This window comes from Pleurodeles waltl, chromosome 11 (genome assembly GCF_031143425.1).
Source record: "Pleurodeles waltl isolate 20211129_DDA chromosome 11, aPleWal1.hap1.20221129, whole genome shotgun sequence".
Taxonomy (NCBI): Eukaryota; Metazoa; Chordata; class Amphibia; order Caudata; family Salamandridae; genus Pleurodeles; species Pleurodeles waltl.
This window is the reverse complement of record NC_090450.1, coordinates 539,663,886-539,677,371: the sequence shown is the minus strand read 5'-3', so window position 1 is coordinate 539,677,371 and position 13,486 is coordinate 539,663,886. Positions and strand designations below refer to the sequence as shown.

Sequence of the window (13,486 nt, the reverse complement as noted above, 5' to 3'; positions counted from 1 at the left end):
AGTAATGCAAACATAATCGGCACAAACACATGCACGATCTCCATATTAACCTTTTGGATGCAGTGTGTTGCAGCCTCAGTGTCTTATAAGGTAGTGCGGGGTTCAAGGCTAGTTTGTCCTGCTGTCATTCCGTCCAGACTAGGGGACATTGCAACCTAGATCCTCGCAGGAAACTCTCGAATCTGCACTACCTTTATTCCCTGCCTTTTAAGGTCAGGTTTACCAGACACTGCAGGCTGTCTGGTTATGAAGCACCTGCTGTGAACTTACAGTGGCCTTACAGTCCACCCATTCCTTAGTATTGCTTGGCTTTATTGCCCCTCTCATTTGCTTGCTTCATATTTGATGGATTGCTTTCCTCTCATTGTGCTCGTCCCTCCTCTGGAACATAGCCTCCTATGATCCCTTTGATTGGCTGGCTTGTATCCTTCGACTCCTCACCTTTAGTGAACTATTTTTCTCTTTTTCATTTTGCACTCTTAGAGGTTGCACGTGTTGTCTGGTTCTCTCCCTTGTGTGCTGCCCCTCAACCACCACTGGTGCGATTTCCCCCCTCCCCCAGTTTCTCCATAGAAGTACAGCAAGAGCAAACCCTACTACTGCGGCAGTCCCGCTTACCTAATTGTCTGTTTATGGACCTGCCACTGATAATGCTTGCCTCTCAATCAGTTTGGATTTGAATTACGTTTGAAAACTAATACTCCATTGTATTTCTGTTAATGTACTGATCTGTTAAGCTCTGTTTTTGTTTTATCTCACATATTTTGTATATTCCATGAAAGCACAAGCTTTGACAAACAAAGGCTTTTATAGCGCTTGGGAAAGGCCATCTGCTGCACTCAGTTAGCTTTCATATCAGTTAGAAGGTGTACTTCACATTACGCTTGTCCCGGGTCCCATAAATCTCTTCCCTGGGCTACTACAGGAGAACAAAATCCAGTGGTCCTCCTGTAGTAGTCCTCCTCCTACAAGAGGGCTGAATCCAGTCGGAAGTAAAGTAGGTCCTGGCAAGCGTATCCCTTTACTTTCTAACATAGTCTTTTTAAATTCTGTTCAGTTTCCCCAGTGAAAAGTATTTGGAAAATATACCATGCCATTTATAAAAATGTGATTTATAAAAATGGAAAGTTTCGAATTCAATGTTTAGTTTTGAGTTGTTGAGATACCATAAGATATGTGCTTGTTTTACCTTCAGGACTTTTTTTTTTTTTTACTTTCTAGTACTTTTTTAAACCATACCTTACAGACAAACATTGTGGAAGCTGACAGCTCAACACTCTCGTTATAGAAATGAGAACTATTGGCTTTGCCAATGCTTGTACTTGTTTATAGTCAAAGTGCAGACCTTGATCTTTTTACCACCTTATTCTGGCTTTCCCAGAAACATAGACAATATGTCTTCTTTCCTGTGCAACAGATTCACCACTAATTGAACCTCTCTGAAGACTGATGCATTTCAGAAGTTTTCTCTATAATGTTAGTCAGACACAGGAAACCTCAGCCACTTCCCTTACTTTTTCCCCAAGCCCACGTCCATGTGTTTCTCACTTAGGCCTTAGGAAGAAACAGTTTTACAGATGCATTTCATGTTGGACCTATATAGGTCTTTGCTCTTGTGGAATTACTCTACTGTCTGACATCTGGCCCTCCGATATATCTGCATCCCGTGTGAAGTTCTAATAGTCACTGCCTATGTACTGAGTGAAGTACAAAGGAAATATTTGCTGGTAGGGCACCTATGATAATGTTATTTATATAGAGTAGTGGTTCCCAAACGTTTTAGAACTACAATCCACTTTTTAGAACAATAAGCTTTCACAAAGTTCTGGCGTTAATAGACATGATCCAAAAAAGATAAGGACTGGGAGGATGATGGGCCAGTGTACAGTCTCCCAAGGCTCACTGTGAAATAGAAATGGTACACTGTTCCAAAAAATAATGAAAAGATGCAGGGTCAGAATGAGTCAGTGATATCAGGAGAGCCAACAAACACCCAAAAGGATGCCAAGCTTCATCACTGGGCAGTCTCCTCGTCAGACCGGTGCTGCAATGTCTGGTGGGCCACCCCTTATTATAGGGATGGAACAGTACCGAAGGTTGTATGCCCAAGTTAAATTGGGTCTGAAACAAATACTGACTATTGAAAAAACTGTATATAGGAGAGACTGAAAGAATTAAGATTAGCTCTGAGCCTAACGCGAAACATGTTGACCATATTACTCTAGGATTAGGTACACTACCTTTTTCCTCCGTGTTGAGTGTAGTGGGACATTATCCCCGTATTCACTCCCTTTGTTTTAAAAAACATCTTGGCCTGGACCTTTCCCATACTCATTAAAGTGATGTTTAAGGCTCAGAGCTAATTTTAATTCTTTCAGTCTCTCCTATATGCAGTTTTTTCAATAGTCATTATTCGTTTCAGACCCAATTTAACTTTGGCATACAACCTTCGGTACTGTACCTTCCCTATAATAAGGGGTGGCCCGCCAGACATTGCAGCACCGGTCTGACGAGGAGACTGCCCAGTGATGAAGCTTGGCATCCTTTTGGGTGTTTGAGGGCTCTCCTGATATCACTGACTCATTCTGACCCTGCATCTTTTCATTATTTTTTGGAACAGTGTACCATTTATATTTCACAGTTAATAGACATGAGGCAGGCAAGTTTTTTAATGTAACTAAAGTGTTGTATGAAATGGCCACTAAATTTGAATAGACATACCGTTGTATTGATAAAACTATATTTGACACAAATGATAGTGTGTGGAAATTGTGTTTCAGTGCATATTTATTATTTGGCTGCCACTGAGTAAAGTGTCTTGATTTCTTTTGATCCTATTAAAATCTTTGCTTCCACCACACTTCAGAATTAGCAAAAAAACACAATGGGCTTCATTTTTCCTTTCCTGACAGCTGAATTTGTACAGTTCATTTGCAGATATTTACATTTTCTTGTGTGTTACAAAAATTACCTCCTACAGTTTTTATTTCAAACACCTGTTCCCAAGCAAGATAGTCACATAATTCACTTAACTTTCTTTCTATGAGTGCAGTTTGAAGAGTTTGTAAACACCATTTCCCATGTTAAAAAAACAAAACACAGCAATTTGTCAGAAGACATAGATTGACGTTTGACCACTGTCTTTGAAGAGCAGCAAATTTGACAAGATACATACATAATTTAAAGACATCTTTTTTATTGCTTGAACTTTTGCAACCCACCAAAAATCAGCTCGTGACCCACTCATTTGGGAAACACTGATCTAGAACCTATTATATCCCTTTCCAGCTCTAAAGCACTTTCTGGTTGGTCCAGTTGCATTATTTAGAGTATTTCATACCCCTGCTGCTGCGCTGAAGCACTCCGATTGTATCTGGTCCCTGGACATCATTTGGAGTGCATGTTTGAAAGGGTGTTGTTTGTAGTTTGACTTTATAGTACCTGTTGGGTGAGGTGTTTGAGACAACATAGTGAAAGCACTGTGCGTCTAATATCACTATACATAAAAGCGCATTAGAGCGGAGGGTTTTAGAATCGATGCTTCACGCAGGTAGTTACCAAATTCAGGAAGGATGATATCACATGCAAAACATGGTGTTCGTGTGCATCACTTGTGCTCACGACAGAATATGGAGAACATTCAGTGGTGTAAAATATCTATTAGAGGCTCTGGTACACCACCAGGGAGTGCGATATAGCGGAATGACAGAGGACTGACCCATTAGTGACCGTGTTTAGCCACTAAGGTAGTGCTATTTCGAGTCTACCTGGGAGCACTAGTAGACCAACCCCTCTGGGGCCACTGTTCAGCCTCCTAAAGAAGTACTACATGAAGTCCACCCATTAGCGAAGGGATGAACCCAGGGGTTTGTGTGTTGGTGCAAGCCAGGCCTAACAAGCCCAGTCATTGAAGTTGCTACTGGACGACGCTCTTTACCGGTGGCTGTTTATCTCATTGCCAAGGTAGGATGCCCTAGGTTCGAGGTAATACTGTGCTGGTGCCAGTCACGACAAGGTCTGGCACAGGGAGTATACAGTCCAACAGGAAAGCAAATCAGGCAAATACACTTGTGTGAAGGAAATGGAACAAACACCACAACAGAACTGTATACCCCCTCTTGTTTGCAAAATCAAAATGGCCACCATACGCCACAAAAACAATCTACCCTGAAATGTGCTTTTTTTCTCATCAGTACACTTTATCTCCGCGCTTTTATGACTAATAATATTGTGTGCACTGTTAAATGTAAATCGGATAAACATGTTGATAAAAAGAGTGTTTGATGCACTTGTCACCTTCAGCAAGTTGTTCAGTGCTACTGCAATCGGGCTCAGGGATGCCTCTGAGGACTGGGTACCTCACAGTTACGAGAAGCATCTGTGATGTTGATTTCCTTCATCTCCTGACCCTTGGAATCATGGTGTGTTAACTTAGTAAATTTTACTATATACCACTCTGCTCTGTCGTTAATCACATCAAGTGATAAGGCCCCATATATTCCTTCTTTTATACCACTCCCCAGCTGAAGTGTTGCACTAGTTCCTCACTTTTTTACTTTCTGTCTTCCCCAGACATTGGATCTAACAGCACCAGCCCAAGGGGAGGGAGGCGGAAGAACCGACGAACAAAACTAGGCAGGAGTCGGCAACGAATCCGTCGAGCAGCTACATCCCGCCAAGAGCGAGTCTGGCCTGATGGAGTCGTCCCTTATGTAATCAGTGGGAACTTCAGCGGTAAGTGGAAAATTGTGTCTTTGGGGGTGGGTGGCACTTGATTGGGTAAGATGTCAATGACAGATGTTTTCCATAGGGCTTGGTGGGGAAATAGGTGATTTGTAGGTGATGGGTGACTTTGGTGTAGAGCAGATGACGATTGAAGGCATGCAACTAGCGAGGAAAGTTCTGCATCAGATGTGAATAGGGCTGCTATAACATCTGAAACCAATGCCAATAAATAGAACCGGCCCACCTGTTATCTGTCTGCGACACAATCATTTGGAGATGTGTCCAGGTCAGGTCCAAAGGCACTGAAGATAAATTGAAGGGACAATTTTACTAACGTGGCCAAAAGAGTCAAAATGGGAGCCATCACCGATGGTGACAAGATGTAGCCAACATATGGAAGTGGAGAAGTGCAGGATCTCCTCTGATATCCCTGCATGCAGGCGTTACCCCCCTAGACAGCACTGTAGATTCTGTGAGGTGTCTTGTTGCTCTTAAAGTAATACACATAGAATGTATCCTTCAGTGCCATAAACTGCAGTGCCATAATCGTAGTACCCTGGTGCTCCACCCAGGTGCCTCCAGTCTCAAGAGGGTGAGATGCATGCAAACAATCGGAGGCTCTAGGCTTTTAGATAAATAGTTATAAACATTGTGCTTTATACTTTATGCTTGAGTTTTTTTTTTTTTGTTCTATTCAATTCTCTGTCAAATTGAAAACAAAAAAAATCAAACTTTTCGACCAGCCATCCTCCAGATCTGACCTCTCCCTGGCAGTGAGAGCAGGACATAGTGCTATGTGATTGGCTGGCCTAACGGCGGGGTAACTCTATGTTCAATCTTTCTAGGCAGCCAGCGGGCGATATTCAGACAGGCCATGCGACACTGGGAGAAGCACACATGCACCACCTTCCTGGAGCGCACTGATGAGGACAGCTACATCGTCTTCACATACCGGCCATGCGGGTAAGATGGGAAATGAGACCAGCACGCATCACTCAGCAGTGGGAGGCATAAGAGAAGATGTAGTAGTATTGAAGACCCACTATGTGATCCTCACTCATAAGATATAAGACGACAAGACTTGCCCTTCCTCTTTTCCCATCAGCACCTTCTATTTCCCTTCCATTTGAATAGTTATCTGTTTTATGCCTCTGTCATTTATAACACCATTTACTTTCTGGTAGTGTACTACTTACCCAGGATGTTGCTTGCTTGCCCCCGCACACTTTCTCCACGTGTTACCTCACTCTCCAGTCACAGTAACAGAAATGGTGCCAAACGACTGTGGACCTCTTTCACTGAACGTCCTTGAGTGGGCTTCACTATGCAGCATGGTGACAGCTGGATATTATGTTAATATAGTCCCATGTAGTGCAGAGTTCACCATCTGCTCCTGAACATCCCTTCGAAGTACCCTGTGACATTGGAGTCTGCAGCCTTCCACATAATTATATTTGCATATTCCTTAGGAAACAACAAGCGCCCCTGTGTTGCTTTTTTTGAAAACCTGGCACAGACCGGGCCTTAGGGGTCTCCATCTTCACTCCGTGATCTGCAGCACATGGGGCGGGAACGTCTGGTGGATGGCCGCCTTTTTAATCTCTCTACTTTAAAAGCCTTGAGGACCTTTCCAAGTCAAATTCATTAGTACGTTCCAGAATCTAAACGCTGTCTTAGGCCGCATAAGAACCCGGCCCAATAACCCCTCCTCCCTTACACAGCCAGGCATTGAAAACCCAGGTTTCTGAGCCTTTGAATATTGAAATAATTCGATACAAATAACCAATCCCAGTGTGCTCGGAAAATGGAGTGGAAAGAATATGGCCGTTGTACCTATTTATTAATTTTTCTGCCTGTTGTTCCAGGGCAGTTCGACCTGAACCCTATAGTAAAGTGCTGTAAGATTGCTATTTGAGACTGTATGATTGCGGTTTGATTTGGTCCTTGAGAAGCGAGAAACAAAGGGGTTTAAGGTGTCCCTCTGGAGATGTTATCTGCTGGGCTGCCACCAAGAAGGGGCAGCCTGATCAAAAACACCAAGGAGTACAGTTATTGGCACGTTGCTGCCAGTCATTTTAAATTGCAATATAAGTTGCGTATGCAAGGAGGTACGGTGGAATAACACATAAAATGTCTGCACACGTTGTTCCTTTCTACCAAAAAGGCCATTGAAGGGGGAGGGGCCATTCCTCGGGTTGAGTCAGTTGGAAACTCACATCATCCTTTTCTAGAGAATTTGATGGTTTTGGATACCTTGATAGAAAACTTACAGGGCTTGTTTCTTCCAGTTTGTATAGTACCTGGTAAGCATGATTCTGTCCTTGAAGCATCCTTTATTCAAGCTGCTGGTGTTGATATTTTTGCTTTGAAAATGAAAAGAAGTGGGTTGTGGTCTTAGTTTTTGTTTGGCCATTGGGGTAGAGTTTGAAATATCCATGTCCGAACTGTTGCAAGTGTTTCTCGTTATGGCTGTAGCCATTTTGTTCCACCTGTGGTAGTGCTTTGCTTGTATGTGCAGTTGTAATGGTTTCCCCCGTTTCTGCTGTTTGTGTGGAGGATGGGTCCTAGTTGTGCAGTTCTTGCTTTCATAAGTAGTTCTTTTGTTTTGTGTGGTATAAACGAGGCCACTGTGGTATCTTCTGTGCACTGTGCCAAATGTTCTCCGATGCTCATCAGCCCACTTATTTCACTTGAGTTGTATTATGGTTGCAAAATAATTCTACGACAGTAGTACAGCATCCCTTAGATGCCTTTCAGTTCTGTGACTGTCTTGGGGCTGGTTCATTGTGAATTATATTTTGTGTTGATTCGGTGATAGTCCCTCAGGTGGGAATGCTTAGCTGTAGAATTCTAGTCTCTTCATGTGTAATTGGCATTAACTTTTGTTAGGAGCAAGACCAGCGTCCCGTAAACACTTTAGTGCTGCTGTCATTTGTTGTTGCTCATTGTGAATGTAGGTATAATATACCGCCGTGTCATCTCGTATACGGTACAACATCGAGAGCACCTAATGCTTCACAAATTGTTTTGAAGAATGATGACCTGTCTATTTTTTAACAATCGTATCAGCAAAGTTCGATCCTAGTTGTAAATGTCATTCTTAGTGAAGCTGGCTTTAGGTCTAGTTAATTGTAGCCAGCTATGTGATCTAGCTCTGAAAAAAAAGTTTCTTAATTTAGCTATACCACCATGTTGTTTATCTTTGAGATGTCATTCACCCTAAGTGACCTTCTTGGGCATGCTCGTGTCAACACCATTTTTTTTTAGGATTTTTGGGTTTGGTTGTGAGGCCAGTCGGTGATACCCATAGTGTTAGCTTAGTTAACCTTTCTATTGTCTAATTGTTCCAGTGTTTTCTACCCTGCTTCTACTTTTTTGTGTAGTATAAAGGCAACACACCCACATTAAGATCGCAACATGGAAGAATGGTGTCAGCCATGCGTGGAGCGATCATATATTTAGACTTTCTACCATCTTCCAGTAAACTTCAAGTACTGTACCACGACTTGTGCTTCCTTTTCCACGGTGTTCAAAGTATTGACACTTTGGAGATATTTTACTTTTTTGTATCTCATCAGTTCTGCCATAGAATGTGTCTTCAGTTGAATGATTTTTGTCATCATCATCAACACAAGCTTTATTCGATCAATAGACCATCAAAGCAATACAACAATAAAAATCATCATCATAAATAAATAATGTAGTATCCTAAAACCAATGTCTAACTATAATAATATTCCAATCACCCAATCTGTAAAACCCATTAAAAATCATTTTTTAGATAAAAGTTGCGTATGCGCCATGCTGCCACTAAAAATTTGCTAACAGCGAAAATTGAAACATTAAAGCAGTGGCTTTTTAGGATCCTGAGGGCTAAGACTTGTTTCCTTATCTTCATTTCCCAATAGATTTTGCGGATCCATTTAGACCTGGGGTGCGAATATGCAGGCCAAAAAAACATAGTGTTCGACTGTTTCTGGGGTGCTACTACACACTGGGCAAATATCAGATGTGGCATTTGGTCCCCATCTGCTTGTCAGGGTCATCAATGGCAATGTTCCAAAACGAAATCTAGCATATAATCCTTTGCCTAGTAAATCAGGTATTATATCTAAATATGGCTCAAAATGTGGATACTATTTAAAGTCAATGAAGAGATTGGTTAAGCGGCCATGTGATTTACAACTAATGTAATTGTATTGTACATAGGACCAATAGGCACACTTCAAGACTTTTACATGGGATTTCTCGAGTTTGTGTGGATTCTCCCAGAAGTCTTCTAAGCCCAAGGTACGGAGCCAGCTAGATACATGCTTAACCCATGGAATAGAGGTGGAATTTGGGCATTTTAGAAGTTCTAGAAGTGAATTCTTGTATACAACCAATTCAGAAACGATCCATAGCCTTAGCCAATATAACAAAGGTCTTAAGATAATTAAGTCAGCTATCCGCTTTAATCCCAGATCTAAAAACAATGGGATCAATGGGGTGCTGGAAGGGCACGCACATAAGGACCTCGCAAAGTTGTTCTCACCTGTCGTTATCCTATTGCTGTTAGAAAAGCCCCATATCTCCGCGCCATAGACAGCAGCTCCCTGTGCCTTGGCCACATAGATCTTAATTGCTGGAGATACAGCTTTGGTCGTCGTGCTCCTATAAAAGCGCAGTATAGGTGCTGCGTTGTGTTGCAGGACTCCAGCACTTTTGCTAACCTGTTCTTCCCAATGTAGTGCATCTGTGAACCTCACACCCAGAAAATCGATAGAACTAACCTTATCCAGAAGATCGCCATCTAAACTAATGGTACATTTCTTCTGTGGCCCAAAGTGAAATACCATTAGTTTCGTTTTCTTAAGACTCAACTCCAGACCGTAGTTCCGACAAAATAGATTAAATCTATCAACAAGGATTTGTAACCCCATGGGAGTTTTTGAGATGAGTAACGAGTCATCTGCAAAGAGGAGGATGGGGATTTTCTGGGCATCTAAGGAGGGAGCATCATTCTGACATGCCATTAATACCTGTACCACATCATTGATAAAAAGAGAAAACAGAAGCGGAGCTAACACACATCCCTGGCGGACGCCCCTATTTATGGGGAATTTATCAGTCAACTCGCCTTTATTGCCCCATCTCACTTGCGCATATGTATCTGCATGCATTCGTTCCAATAAATTAATTATACTAGCTGGGGTCCTTATTCTATGTAACACTTCCCACAGCTTCTCTCTTGAGACCAAATCAAAAGCAGATCGCAAGTCAACGAAGACAACATATAAGGGTTGCTTTTACAAAACTACATATTTCCAGTATAGCACGGCCAGCCTGAAAACCTGATCCACCTTACTAATTCTAGGTTGAAACCCCGCCTGAAGGGGAGAGAGAATCTGATGTTCCAAGACCCAACTCGATAATCTGCCTAGAAGTTGTTTAGCAAAATGTTTTTGCAGATTATCTATGAGACTAATCGGTCTATAGTTTGATGGAAGGTTCACGTTGCCCTTTTTGTAGATGGGAATAATTTCAGCACCCTTCCATGAAGTGGGAATCTGTCCTCCTTCAGTGATTTTATTTGAAAGTAGGTTAATGTACCAAGTCCATATGGCTGGCTCTGATCTAAAGAGGTCACCTGGGATCTTATCTGGTCCTGGTGCTTTGCCAGGTTTTAAGGAATAGATTGCATCAGCAGTTTCTTTTAGGGAAAAACTGATATGGTCCTCGGTATTATGTAGGCTCCCGTCTATGGGGGGATTGGCAGAGTTCAAAACTAACAAGGAGTGTGTGTCAAAGGCCACAGGAGTATCGATTTTGTCATAAAGGCAAGAGAAATGATCCACCCAACGTTCGGGTTGGATGTGATTCCTTAGGCAGGGTCTGCCCCCTCTCTCTCGTTTAGTCAACAGTTCCCAAAACAATGAATTGTTGTTGGATTTCGAGGCATCCAACAACTCCTGCCAAATGGAGTCTTCCCAAGATTTCTTTGCTCGTAGGGTGGTCTCCTTGTAGGTACGTCTAGCTTGTTGAATTACCCTCAAGGGCCCATTTATAATAGCTTTTTTTAGCCCAGATTTTGCCCTGGAGCATGATTCGTCGAACCATCTATTGTTCGATGGTACCCCACCTTGTGATCTCACCCCAGCCTTTTTATAAAAAATACTTTGCAATTTAATAGTCATGGTTTCATGTATACCGAGAAGTGGGATATCCATAGAATCAAGATCCTCAAAGATTTCCAATTTATCTATAAACGTTTGGTAAATCTCACGTAATAGATAGGGGTTCGACATCATATTTGGCCACCCAACCTTCGTATATGAGTTCTTTAAGATGGGAAGGGGAACCAATGTAGATTGTGTATTCAAGGTTCTACCAAATGCATTCCCCGAGAGGGAGAGTAACAGAGGGAAATGATCACTCTCACATCTCAAGTCCACCCTCATGTCTCTCAACAAGGGCCATAGTCGCACATCCACTAGGAAATAATCAATCACACTTGTAGTTGTGCCTCGTTTGAATGTGAGTGTGAGGTTTATGTCAGAGGGTGTGCGGCCGTTGCAGGCCCTAAGGCCATACTTTAGACATAGGGAGGCCAACTGAACAGCCACTCGTGAACGTGGGCACAGGGGATCGCTGTCCAGTTGTGCGATCCCCCATAATTCATCCTCCTCCACTGTTAGGCCACTAAGCAGCGCAGAAGGTTCAAAGGTGCAATTTACATCCCCAGCCACAATTAAATAAAATTTGGTTTGTAAAGTATCTAAAAAAATCAAAGAGCAGGGTTAGGGTCTGAGACTCCGATCCTCGTGGAACGGATCGCGCATAAACATTGATAAGAATTACATTAAAACTCTGTTTAAAGGAAATTTGCAAGCCCATCATATCAACACTATCAAATTTTAGGATCTTGTAGTCACATTGCAATTTTGTGTTTAAAAGGATTAAAAGCCCCCCTTTTGCACGACCTGCCACTTTTTCTGAAGGCTGGGCAGGGAGATTGAACGAAAGAAACCCGTCTATATTTGTTCTATCCTTGACCCAAGTTTCTTGGAAAAGACACACATCTTGGGTCTTTATGTATGTAAGCCAATCTATATCATCCAATTTTCTGGCGAGGCCGGCTAAGTTCCAAGTCATTACTGAGAGGCCAGTGTTGTCAGACTCAATACCAAGGAGTTGAGGGCAAACATCCTCTGGTGTCAACTCGTTCATGGTGGGTCCATCAGGTCTATTCATTTGTGGTTCCTCTGGTCCGTCCCTAGGGAGTGATGGCTGTCTTGGGGATAGTCATACAGATTTGGACTGCATAGATTCAGCTGGTATCAGGGGATCCCTCCTATTGATGTAACCCAACTGACCATGCACAGGGGCCAGACTTGCATCGTCTAGTTCTGACACTAAAGAAATACCTCCCCCTTTTTGCCCCCTGTGCTGAAATGTTCGTTCATCAAAGGCAATGAGTTGGTCCACCAAGTTCTTGTCAAGGAACTCAATTGAAATTACATCATAGTTTGACCCCAAAGGGCTCCATCTCTTGACTTTAGCGATGTCCGAGCGTATGACCGAAAGGCAGTTCCGTCTCAAGCGTAACCAATGGGTAACCTTGTTGATCCGGGAATCATGATTCTTCTTGGACCCTGACAACAATTTCGGGACATTAATCAGGAAGAGGGTATTGTTCCTACTCTTGGAACCTAGACTTTTAGTTGAGATGGCTGGGTCATTGTAGACTCTATATAAGGTAGTAGCGCGATCTGGGTCACAGGTAGGGGGAAGGTACAAACGGCCTACTAACATTGAGGGAGGTACAATCACCCTTGTCTAGTGTGTTAGCAATAGTAATACACCTCCCAGGTGTCTGGCTACTCAGAGAAACAAGGGGACTGCAGAGATTATCGGCACAAGTCACCATGGGGGCCCCGTCCACAGGGATGTTATTAATACCTGAGCGCTTGTAGGTGGAGTTATTCACAAGGGAAGTTTGAATAGCCTCTGTATCACTTATGTATATCCCATTGCTCTGAGAATGAATGGCTGGTCCCCCATGTGCAGTTAGGGTCGGTGGAGTAGGTCCGACCGCCAAAGTTCCTCCTTTTCCAGCCACCTCTACCATTTGGCATTTACAGCTCGATGGATTTACCATTTTCCCCTGCAGAAATTTGGCTAGCTGCAGTACCAGGTTCCTAACTTCATCGATTCTTTGCAGGATAGAAGACAGATTAACCTCAGTAGCGGGTGGCTCAGAAAATATAGTAGGGATGGGAATTGGCGGGGAGTTAACATCCTCAATAGCCAGCTCAGCCTTAGAGTTTTCATGGTCCCTAGTCCAATCGCCCTCCTCAGCCAAAGGCCCAAATCTATTTCTGCATGGTATATTGGGAACCAGCCTTATCTCAGGGCTAAGTGGAAGGGGTATACTTTCTACTTCCTCTACTGGAGATGTCCCCTGACTAAGTGGGGAGTTAGTGACACTAGTATTGGGCATGTTCCCTACTTCTTCGATCTGAATAATAGAGTCAGTGGTTTGGGACTTCTTCTTCTTGTTAAAGAACTCTTGGATGCTTTTGGGTTGAGGCAGGGCCTTCTTGGAGGGCAGAGCTCCATTGATATCCATTTCGCTATTCAAAATAGCCTCCACCTCCTCAAATAGCAGGTCTATCTCCTCGAGTGATTTGGGGCCACATCCTGAGACCTTGTTGGCTGATTTCCTGGGACGCTTTTTCTGTTTTTTGGTGTCATTCAAGGATGCCGGCAGATCAACAGC

The 13,486-nt window shown here is 42.9% G+C and overlaps 1 protein-coding gene across 2 annotated transcripts in view; it reads left to right on the top strand.

Annotated features, from left to right (window-relative positions):
• BMP1 (bone morphogenetic protein 1) overlaps window positions 1-13,486 on the top strand; it is a 405,539-nt gene that overhangs the window by 126,674 nt on the left and 265,379 nt on the right. For both annotated transcript variants that reach the window (XM_069213962.1, XM_069213963.1), the window contains exons 3-4: window positions 4,573-4,734; window positions 5,571-5,688. In XM_069213962.1, the coding sequence (XP_069070063.1) occupies window positions 4,573-4,734; window positions 5,571-5,688 (280 nt within the window). The remainder of the gene's footprint in view (window positions 1-4,572; window positions 4,735-5,570; window positions 5,689-13,486) is intronic.